The sequence below is a fragment of the Nanorana parkeri genome, unplaced genomic scaffold (genome assembly GCF_000935625.1).
Source record: "Nanorana parkeri isolate BGI_ZX_2015 unplaced genomic scaffold, ASM93562v1 scaffold264, whole genome shotgun sequence".
Lineage (NCBI taxonomy): Eukaryota > Metazoa > Chordata > Amphibia > Anura > Dicroglossidae > Nanorana > Nanorana parkeri.
The window spans coordinates 1,581,520-1,593,513 of NW_017306532.1; the positions used below are offsets into that span (position 1 = coordinate 1,581,520).

Sequence of the window (11,994 nt, forward strand, 5' to 3'; positions counted from 1 at the left end):
TATATATATATATATATATACACACACACACACACACACACACACACACACACACACACACACACACACACACACACACATATATATATATACACATATACATACACACACACATATATATACATTTATTTTTTTTAAAAAGCAATGTTGGGACTCCAAAGGGGGAAGGACAACTTAGAGTTCTGGTTTAAATGAAAAAGGACACCTATGCCTGTCTAGAGGCCAATTAAACAGATCAAATCTTAACCACTGCAGCAATAAAGGTTTACAACCACTTGCCGTACAGCATTCCTAGCCATTTTCCCCAGTCCGTCCCACCCTAGACTGAGATATAGAAAGGTAAGATCTATGACATGCTGACTCAGACAAGAATGTACAAACCGTACATACCCATATCCCTGAGCAAGTTCCATGGGCTAAGGAAAACCTTTATTCTTATTAATGACTCAATACAAACACAGTTGTGTATTTCAGCATCAATCGAACAATACATGCTGAAGAATTTCCCTTTAATAATCTTCCTTATATTGTAAAGTGCTGCGCCAACTGTTGGCACTATATCAATCCTGTATTATAATAATACTGTAATAAGTCTACATTCTCCTACTTGTACATGCAAAGTAGCACTCATTAATGTGAGAAAAACTCGCTATTTCACCTTCATACCTTATGCATGGTGCGAATTTCCTATTATATATCTAGCTTCATCTCTAAGTATATATCTAATATCAATCTACTTAGAGTGGCTCTTATGTGAACATTCCTATTGTATGGTGTCTCTGATCGTCAGCCAGGCCATCCCAAACACGTATTTAGGACATTTTTAAAACATTAAGTGGGTATTGCAGAGTACAAATCTATATTCTATGAAACTTTTTTTTTAAATCTCTTTACTAAAAGAAGTATTTGATGGTAAGAGAGTGAAATAAATTTACACATCCTAGACTTGAATATCACAAAAAGAGAATAGAAGAATAAAATGTAAATAGGATCTTTCACACCATTACAACTTGACAAAACAGTTTTTGTTGAATACAAAATGAATTTCCCTTAGAGATTAGAAAAAAAAAGCGCAGGCATCAAATCAACTAAAGGCAAGTCAGATTTAGTCTGCAACATATCAATAACTGTGTAGGATTTTACTGCCAAAGACACTTCATAATAAAGATAATAATGGAAAAACCAAGAAAACGTATCTACAGTATACTGAGGTTGCCAACTCCGGAATATTCAATGAATGAGCAGAAAAAGTGATGGTGGATGTGCAATAAACAGTCCTCTATGGCCACCAATAAGGGTGTTCTCACACTAAAGGTGCCCATACACTGCTCGATTCTCGTACGAGAATCGGGCGAAATCCCGCGATCGTACGAGAATCGAGCAGTGTGAGCGAAGACGTGCGACCATTTCTACTGTACGGTCGAACGTCTTTCGTCGAACCAACATGCTCGAAAACCCGCCGAGAATCGTACGATTGTCGGTGGGTTTCTAGCCTGCTCGTCCGATAGCTGCGGAACGGGCCGGTGTGCGCACGCGCACACTGCCCGTTCTGCATTGCGGTCATCGGAAGCCCGTCCCTCGGCGGGGCGGGCTTTCGATGATCGCAAGTACGATCTGCCCGTCCAAGGTGGGCAGATGGTACGAGCTTTCAATAAGCATACGACCATCGCAAGACAAAAGTCTTGCGATGGTCGTAAGGTGTATGGGCACCTTAAGAGTTTTAACTGTCCTTGGCCACACTTAACCCCCTTAATCAGGTTAATTTGTGTAGTGGGATTCTCTGAACTGTGCCCTGGCATGGTTAAGTGTACCGTGCCTAGGGACTGTTTGGAACAGGTGGTCTGGGGCATGGTTCATTTACAGCCTGGTATGGTTCGCTTGAGTGTAAGTGCCAATGGTGCCCAATAACTGAAATCTCAATGATCATGGAGCACGGAAGGATGGAACACTGTGGTCTGGCTGGCAGAGGAGATGATGATTAGCCGTGCCCAGTGGGAGTGCACCCCAAGTTTCCACAATTACCACTACCAAGGATAGATGACTGCTCAGTGACCTCTGTGGGTTACCGCTCTAAATATCTTGCTGCACAGGGGCCCAGCAGTGTCCACACGTGTCTACACTGCATCTGAGATCTGGGCGGTGGTCCCAGATCTACGATTCCACTCTGAGGAGTGGGTGGGAAAACCCCTCTCCAGATTATTACAATGTGAACCTGTAAAGTGACTTTGTCATGAGAAATATGGGGGCTGCCATTACAGGCCAGATACCTGGCTGTGTCTGATTCAGATATGTTTCAATCACAGTCCCTTGAACAAGCATTCTGTAAATAAGTATCAGAAAATTGTCAGAACCGCTTATTTCTTTACTTGTTCTGGGTTAGTGACTTAGGCAGCTTTACAATCAAAGCATTAGAATGACAGCCAGGGAACTAGCATTATCAAAAGGAGAGGAAAGTAATGGCCAGCTCCAGCAATCTCTTATGAAACTGTCCCTTTAAAGAAAAATGTCACTCCCCCACCAAGACCCCCCTTTTTTTTTTCTGCTGTGCTATCCACATAAAACATTCTCAAACACCCAGCGATTCCGCAGTGTTCTGCTCCGTTGCTTTACACCTGGTCCCATGCTATAAACTTGTTCTCTGACGTCATGGAAGACCAGCTGCATCTTACAGATTCTTGCAGCCAGCCCGCAGTCAAGCCAGATGCAAAAACCAGAGACAGCTGGCCTCCTGATGACGTGCCTTGGCACATGCACATACCCTGAGGCCACCTGGAATGCCTGATGTGGGTATCCCCGTAGGCTCCAGGCAACTGCATACATCAATCTCACCTAGAATCCAGGAAGTGTGAGGAGGACTCCCCAAACATGGTAAGGAAAGAGGGGTATGGGTGATATGACAGAAAGTGGGTGGAGAGGGTGAAGGTCCGCTTTAAAGTACCTGCAGTTAAGTTGATTATTCCCACCAAAAACCATCCAATCCCAGAAAGAATATGTGTACATTCAACACACATCCAAACCGAGCATAATGTGTGATATAAAAAGGCAGCAATGGGCCATCTATCATTTTCCTTCTAATGGTTTAAAATCATAAATGGAAACTGATGTCCTTTCGTTTGCAAATTGAAAGGTTTAGGTACGCACCGCTAGCTTTTTTTCGTTATCGAGTACCGATATTTATATTTCGGTACTCGCCGATACCGAGTACCGATAGCGATACTTCCGGTAGCAATCAGGAAGCTAGGCGGTGTGTCAATACCAACCACCCGGCTTCTTGATTGCCCGGGAGGCCGACTCCATTCTCTTTGGCCGGCTCGATGCTGATTGGCCGGGAAGCCGGCTTCCCAGCCAATTGCCATCGAGGCAGGCCAAACAGATCTGACAATATGGTGACACGACCCCCACCCTGCAGACACCTCATTCCCCTCACATAGCTCCTCAGCAGCAGTCATTACCGTACCAGTTCCTCGGCCAGCTGGGCAGATACCGCTCTCCCAGTTCTGCCCACGTCTCCTGTGTGTACAGCGCCCACGTGATTGGCCCTCGGCCTGCTACTGCGCATGTGCAGACTGCCCTGCGCTCTCATTCAGAAATCCTAGTAGCAGGCTGGGGGCCGATCATGCGGGCGCTGTGCACACAGGAGACGTTGGCAGATCCTGGACAGCGGTGTCTGCACAGCTGGCAGAGGGACTGGTACGGTAATGACTAACGGGGGGGGGGGATCTTTCCACCATATTATCAGATTTGTTTGCCGGCTCGACACTGATTGGCCGGCCAATCAGCATGGAGCCGGCCTAACGGCATGGAGCCAGCTTCCTGGCTCCATGTTCCCTCGTGGCACTGCTGGTCAGAGGAAATCTCCCTCTAACCTGATGTTCTAGTATCGGGAAAGGTATCGGAGCATTTGGGCGAGCAAATACTATTTTCGGCACCGATACTAGTATCGGTGCATCCCTATAAAGATTCCATATTGCATTTGCTTATACCACCAGCACAATTAAATGTATATGTTGATATCACAAGTATCAAGTAGCATCCATCTGGATATATTGCAGCTACAGAACCAAGGCAAACGTAGAGCAGATACATTTTGTAATAGTTGGATTTCAAATGTAATCCAAATAAATCATCCAGTCCATATTTTATGTTGACGGACTTTATCACTAACAACACAACATGCCTAGGAGGACACAGCAATGTAAAACCTACCTGCCTTCTGATTGGCTCGCTTGCGGTATTTGGTTTAATTCTGAACCACCATAGAAATATAACCAAAGACGCCATTCCCAGACTTGACATAACCAAATGTAGTTAATATGGAGTTATGTTGTCAAATGGATTATTACCATCAAAATTCATTTGCCTATAAAAGCGTTTTACAAGAACCATCCACTTGTGAACCGGTGTCTTGCGTCCAATGAAGAAGCCTCTAGTCCTTGTTAAAGAATACTCTCCTTTGCTCCTATTTAATCCAATAAAAGTTTCACGGCCTATAAACATGAAGGGACCTACATGACTGAGCTGCCTCCCCAGAGTAATGGGAATTCCAGCTCAGTGTGTGCGTGTGTTATGTGGAATCTGATTCACAAAAGCTTTGTCACAAAAGGTTGAATTATTGATTCGCTGCTTTTTCATGCCTTCGTGTGGGATTTTGTCTACCTTTAACTATCAGTACCTGTTAATCTGTTAAACTGTCATACCTGTAAAGACATGAAAGACATTTGCAACATGGTTCACCACCTGTCAGATATGACTGACTAGGGGAAGTAAGGGTGTTTCCTCAACCTTTACATACACATGTCTGTGAATTAGTGACAATCAATCCTCAGCAATCAAACCGCAACATTTCTTAACAGTTTCACTGCTGCTTGGCTATTGCTGGTCTTACAGAGATTTGATTAGGGAAACCAAACTTTTTGCTGAATACAATATAGTCATTAATTATTTAAAGCCCACCTCCAGGATAAATGTGAAGCTCTTTTCCTTTGTTTACTTTCTGCTTTATTCAATTGTCCACATCACTGCCTGTGTGAGGTGAACACTTCCAATTGGCTGTCCAGCAGTGGGGTCCACTTAGGATACACACGGTTTGAATTTTGGCTGGTTCTGATGACTGGACACTGTTGGCATCCTTCCCCCCGGCATCCTTCAATCAGCTGATCGAAGAAGCCGGTTGGAAAATTAAATCAGCTGCTAGCTCTATCTGGGTATGCCACAGTGGCCGCTGTCAGAATACAATTCAAACAGTGGGGGATACGTCTGTCAATATTCCTAAATGTTGATGGAGGAACCTGTTCTATTTTTTTTTCATACAGTGACGGGTTTGAACCAAAACAATAGAACCGTGTATACCCCAATTAAAGATCCAGTAGAAGTGTAATTTCATCACAAGGGGACCATTTGCAGTGCTGCATGAGCGGACCCCTGCACCCGCAACATTGGCAGCGAAGGGCCCTAGATGGGAGACTTAGGTGAGTATAACTTGCTTCAACAGGTTAAAAAAAAAAAGAAGAAAATCCTGGTGGTATGTGTGAGAAGGGGGTGGGAGGGGGAAACAAGCTTTTTTCCAGAATTGTGGCTGTAAAATAGTTGTTCTTAGAGAGAGACACGTCACCAATAAAAGTATACAAGAAAAACGTGCAAGTCACTAACTATAAAACATCCTATTTCTATACCAGCAGAGACATTATGGAATGCATATACATGATATAAGATTCTGTGCAGCCCTCAATATTCCTGTTCTACAGAAGGTAGGGTTATAAAGTAACTACAACATAAAGCGTAGGCCCCATCCGTGTAAAACAAAATAGTACCAGTGAACTAATAATTAACGTATTTATCAACCCTCCCCCCAAAAATTAGAATAGATCAATGATTTTTTAAGTGCTCATTTAAACTTACATTTACCTTAGGTGACAATCATCTGCTCTGCACATCAGCAGAAAGCCCATTTGATCGGTTCCAGCATTTTACATTACAGTGGAACTAAAGCCTTTTAGTAAAACTTTGCCGGCAGGCTTTTATTGCTGACTATCTGTCTTTTCTGCAGTAAAGTGTGTTACATGCGTGCCAGAAATGTTCATTTATTTCAATGGTACCCCAAGCCGTGCATGTACAGTTTCAGTGTACATTGTCAGCATTCCCTGAGCCGGGAATTAACTACCTGTGCATGTGCGGGAGTTATATCATCCTGGGCCAACCAATCAAAATGACCGAAGAAGCCCAGACTCAGGGCCTGTTCACACGACATCCGTTTTCTGTGCTGACCTGATCCGTACGCTTCTGCGCTAAAAATGCATCCCTTTGTGTTTTATGGGCTACAGTTCTCACGTGCGCAGTCCGTTCAGGAAACGCAAAACATGTCAAAAACGCATTGCAATGCAGCTAACATACTGACAGCCTCACTCCATACTTGAACGCATCAAAAACGCAGCAAAAACACATAGCGTCTGCAGATCCGCACCTGATACGGACCTGAAAATCATGTAAACAGGCCCTCAGGCCTTGTTCACACCAAATGCAGAGCAGATCCGTTCAGGTTTCTACACACACAGTGCAGTAGGTTGTTCCCCGTTTTTTGCCCCGTTTTTGCTGCGTTCCGGGCCGTTTTTTTCTTTTTAGTTTAATGTGGGCTTTCAGTGTGTTCCAGGCATTTGCATGCGTTTTTGATGCGTTTGCATGCGTTCCAGAGCAGGTAAAATAGGGCTTGCTGCAGTTTTTCACCTGCTCTGGAACTGCACGCTGCGATGAACTGGAGCAAAAAATACCATTGGAATAGATTGGACGCAGTTTTGATCCGGTCTGTAACTGCTCTGCTCTGCACCAGCTCCGCGCTTTGTGTGAACAAGGCCTAAGATGTAGGCATTGGTGAGAGAGCTGGCGGATGTCGCATTGCTGGAGGGAAGGTGAGTACAAAATTTGAAAACAGAGGATCTTGCAAATACATATGAAGCCACACTGGTGGGTCAAGGCACCCCTGCAAAGTATGGTCTCGAACTCTCTGAGTGCGCGCTATATATACACTGAGTGGCCAGATTATTATGAACACCTGACGTTTGTAGGCAAATTAGCTAAAATTAGCTATGAAGTGATTTTTTCTGAAGATATGGGTAAACAACGCGATTTAACAGCCTTTGAACGTGGCATGAATGTTGGCGCTCGGAGCCATGGAGCGAGTATCAGCACAACAGCAGAATTTGTTAAGAATTTGAGCAGCTGTTGTGTTTAAAGACTGGACTGTCAGCCGAAAATCTGGGTCTGAACGTGCAAATTGGGGCCGCCAGCGAACTGAGTGGCCATATATATACACACATATACACACACACACTTTAAAACACTGAGAGGCTTGGCTTCTTGCATTATACTGTATGTTATAAAGCGCTGTCTTGGGGACACACTCACTTCTGAAAATGTTCAGAATACCTTCCAATCTGCCCAAAGGCCTGCTCCAAATAAACATCTGAAAAGGTAAGGTTTTTGTTTTTTTTAAATGTTGTAGGTATGATGTGAATGGAATCACATAACATACAGTACTTATAGAAGGGTTTCTAAAATGTGACTGCATAGTGTAAATACACTTTAATCTTTACCGGTACACAACTGTATTGCAAACCATATACTGTAAATGAATAACTGTGAATATATCTTAAAGGATATGTAAACTCTAACAATGAATTCTTATTTGGTACCATTTGAGCTGTTAAATAAACCATATTGTTTGAGATCAGTTACATTAGTCAGATCTATCTCTAAGGACTAGAGACACTTTCCCTCTATGTTATAGAGTCCTGATGTAGTCCTTAAAGGAGAACTATGGGGTTAGGGCTTTTCCCCATAGTTCTCCTAAGGGTAACGGGAGGACACAAACTAGCGAATTTCCATAACAGGCCGCAGCCTGTTATGGAAATTCGCTTGCTTCAACGCACAAATCCATGTCGCATTAAGCTGCGCCAAACGCAAAGAATTTCCCCCGTTGTACGACGCTCTTTTGTGCGAGAACTGGAAGTATCCCTTTCAGAGTCATGTAGAGTCAGGAGACATGTGTTGCTCGCTTGATAATCCCATGCTAAGAGACCTGAACACAGGTATGTTTATTGTTTATACCTGCCCAACAGGAAGTGATGTCAGACAGGAAGGGGTGTCTCAAACAGCGAGACAGGAAAATGGGGCCAGACAGGAAGTGATAGCAAAACCAACAGATGATTTCAACAACCAGCAAACCAGGAAGTGAGGTTAACAAGCACTTCCTCAATACATAGCCAGTCTACAAAACACATTAGTAGAACAATCACATGTAGTAGAATAATCTATGACCACCGGAGTGACTTTATCCAGCATTGCTCAGTGATCAATGCCACATAACGTTACTAGGATTCTCATGTGCACTTATATTCAGGCAACGTCATTATCTCTAGCGTGTTGATCAGGCACACCAGAGAGAACAAACGCACGTTCCTTCCATATACTGCGTTCCAAACAAATGTATCCACGCAAGCCAATAAATCCATGGATTGCACGGGGGGCCCCAGCCGGCGTCCATACATTCGCCAAGAAGACACTGCTCCGCCGCGCATAAGATATCTCCTCCAATGGATTAATCCCCCAGTGTCCATTTACCTAGACACTGAGAGACTAATGACAAAACATTACAATACACTAAAAACACATCCTAGTAAAATTTCCACAACAAGCCGGAGAGGATCCCGACATCGATGTTGAGATCCGCCCAGCTGCGTGAGTGACAGCTGGCTCTGCCTATCTAGAGGCAGAGCCAGCTGTACCCGCCCCCTCCCCCGTCTATTCCGCCAGTCAGGGCTGGCGGATCGGAGCGCGGAGGGGGAATCCAGCCCCTCCCCTGTCACAGCAGAGAGCCGTGACAGGATCGAGAGGTGAGCGAACGCCGGTATATGTTCGCTCACCTCCCGATCTACTGAGCCGACCTGTGACAGTCTCATTGTCACAGGTCGGCTAGAACTATGAGGTGAGTGAAAAGCACTCACCTCATAGTTCTCCTTTAAGTAGGGTGACAAGTATGCATCTCTATAGTGAGTGAGCGTGGTCTCCCCTAGGACCAGATTAATATAGGGGCTACTAGAGTGCCAGCTCCAGGCCCACCACTGAAAATAGGCCCGGCCAGCCCGGATCGCCTCAGTATGCCCGATAGCAATCCGGGCCGGCCAGGCTAAACACAATTAGGCAGAGGCGCCGGCGGCTCTCTAATCAGGCATATTAGGCGGCTTCTCACTGTGGCTTCTCGGGGCCCCAGTGAGGAGCAGATAGCTGCCTAATTAGAGAGTCGCCTCTGCTATTCCCGCCCGACCGACAGCACTAGGCCCATGATGCTCTTAATGCGGCCCAGCCTAGGACAGGAAGTGTGTCGCTGACAGGAACACCAGAAAATCAAGGAAAAGAGCCTAAAAAGGAAAACCAATGCAGCTACAATATCTAAGGACTGGTGAGCTGCAATATTATACATTTGTGTTCTTGGGTTTAGATACGCTTAAAATAATTTAACTAAGTACCTGAATAATTTCCCGATCTTGGAACACAGTTGTTTCTTGCTTGGATGTGCAGTGTGACCCCCGGAAAACCCAAGGGGATGTTTGCTCTGGCAGAATATAAGATTCTATTCCTTTCTGCAGCAACGCCATATCAAATCCCGCTGGTAACATTTTCCGCACCTCTTCAAGGCCATTAGGCTTGTGCTGTATTTTTGAAATAAAAGAGGCAACGGCCCTAATAACATTGCCCCTCCTATTACCTTCATTTGTTTTTGAGTGATAGGAGGCGGTGCACTTCCTATGAAAACCATTCACCAAGTTCTCTGGAACGATGTCATTGCCAAGCAGACTTGCCAGAAGCGGTAGAGCTGAAATATGGATTCCAAGTTCATCGCACAAGTCTTCCCTCGAATACATCAGTGTGGCAAGATTGTCCAAGCGAAGTTTGTTAACGGAAAAATATGGCACAGTGTTAAAGATTATATAGTCGCTATCCTCCCCTAAAATGCCAAGGCAGTTGTGTTGCAGAGCATATGCAGCTGCTTCATAATCAGCTTCCACTTGAGTGCAAATGATTTGCTGGTTTAGAGCCTTCAAAGCATATCGTGTAAACGTAGCTATACCAGAAGGGATAAAAAACATATTCCTGCCAGGCTGCTGCCCGTTAGATTTTAAAAGACGGAAGATTTTCTCTATTTCGATGTTGTCCCGCAGCCGTCGCTTAGCCCATTCTGCCCTCTTCTTCTGCTCTATGACACCATCAAAGACAAATACAAGCTTAATACCAGCCGCCTCAAAGGCTGCAATAAAATGTTCTAAGCTGGAAAGATATTCCTTCCATTGGCCTCCGTGTATCCAATCATTAGGTGTGTACCAAGTGCGCAAGCAGCCCATTGCATCTACAACAATGGTAGGAGTCAATTCTGGATGAGAAGATTTGTGCCCGTTAGCCAATGACTTTAAGCTGACAATACTGCAGGCTCTGGGACAGGCATTCTGGACAAAGCTCTGAAGTCCTTTGACGCCCATCGTTGCTTCAACACTGACACCGTTATCGGCCTAGGGTGGGAAAAGAAACAAAAATACATTGAATTTTTACTTTAAAAAAACGGTCATAACCAAAAATATTGTATAAACAGTGTGAGCATGCGATCGGTAGCTGGTACATAAGACCCCAGGGAATAAGCAGTCTCTTGGCACAGAGATCAAATCCAGGGGAGTAGTGGCAAACAGTGCAGTGTTTATTTGTGATATTAAAGGAGAACTATGAGGTGAGTGCTTTTCACTCACTTCATAGTTCTAGCCGACCTGTGACAATGAGACTGTCACAGGTCGGCTCAGTAGATCGGGAGGTGAGCGAACACATACCAGGTTCGCTCACCTCTCGATCCTGTCACGGCTCTCTGCCGTGACAGGGGAGGGACTGACTGGCGGATCGGACGGGGGAGGGGGCGGGTACAGCTGGCTCTGCCTCTAGATAGGCAATGCCAGCTGTCACTCACGCAGCTGGGCGGATCTCGACATCGATGTCGGTATCCGCTCCGGCTGCGACGTTTCAGTATACCGCGAGCTGTAGCTCGCGGTATACTGAGCTTAGGGTAACGGGAGGACGCTAGTTTGTGTCCTCCCGTTACCCTAAGGAGAACTATGGGGAAAAGCCCTACCCCATAGTTCTCCTTTAACAAGAACATTCACAGGTGCTGTACAGTAGTTCACAAGAAATCAACAAAATAAAACCTAGCCGTACCCCGGCACTAACTTCACATACAAAAAGATAAAGCTCCTAACAGGCTGAGCAGGCCTACCGCTTGTCGGCCTCCACATAAACTGTTTGCAAGTTTTCACCAACCTTGCAGCTCTCTGACAGGACTTGTCTGATCCCCAGGCAGAGAGCTCTGAGTACAGGTTCCAGGTGAGATTAAAGGATAATTAAACCCACATCTTTTTTTGCATATATCTACTACTAGCCAGCAGTAGATATATGCAAAAAGCTTTTTAAAAAAACAAACCGCTTTGAAAAGGGTTAATACTTACCCGTGTCTTCCCTGCGCGCTCCTATCCGAAAATGTGAAAGTTCTCGGGCGGCCGCAAAGCATCTTGGGGCGGGCGCATGCGCAGTTCACATTTTCGGCCGGTAGACGAGGAGAGACACGAGGTAAGTCTATGGACGCGTGCACACGCATGCGGACACCGTGGGACAGGAAGTGCCAGCAAGCCCAGAATCGGAGATCCGCCACAGCGGTGGAGGGACAGATGAAAACGACAGGAAAGAAGAAGATCCAATTAAGAAACATCATTAAAGGTAAGTGCTGACATTAACATGGGGGGGGGGGGACGGACATTTTTGCCTTTAATGTCACTTTAAATTGCCAGTGGAGAGAGGAGTAAACCCGGCCCTGGAGCCTGGATCAGCAATTCCTAAATGTATAGGAGAGGAACCTAGGAGACCTATAAACTCCGAACTTTCCCAGGCTACTTCTGGGATGCTCTGCTACAA

The 11,994-nt window shown here is 45.2% G+C and overlaps 1 protein-coding gene across 1 annotated transcript in view; it reads right to left on the reverse strand.

Annotated features, from left to right (window-relative positions):
- Positions 1 to 10,542, reverse strand: part of FAM120B (family with sequence similarity 120B) — a 111,960-nt gene extending 101,418 nt beyond the window's left edge. The window contains exon 1 of the mRNA XM_018557049.1: positions 9,519 to 10,542. Coding sequence (XP_018412551.1) covers positions 9,519 to 10,526 — 1,008 coding nt within the window. The 5' untranslated portion in view covers positions 10,527 to 10,542. The remainder of the gene's footprint in view (positions 1 to 9,518) is intronic.
- Positions 10,543 to 11,994: the final 1,452 nt, after the last annotated feature.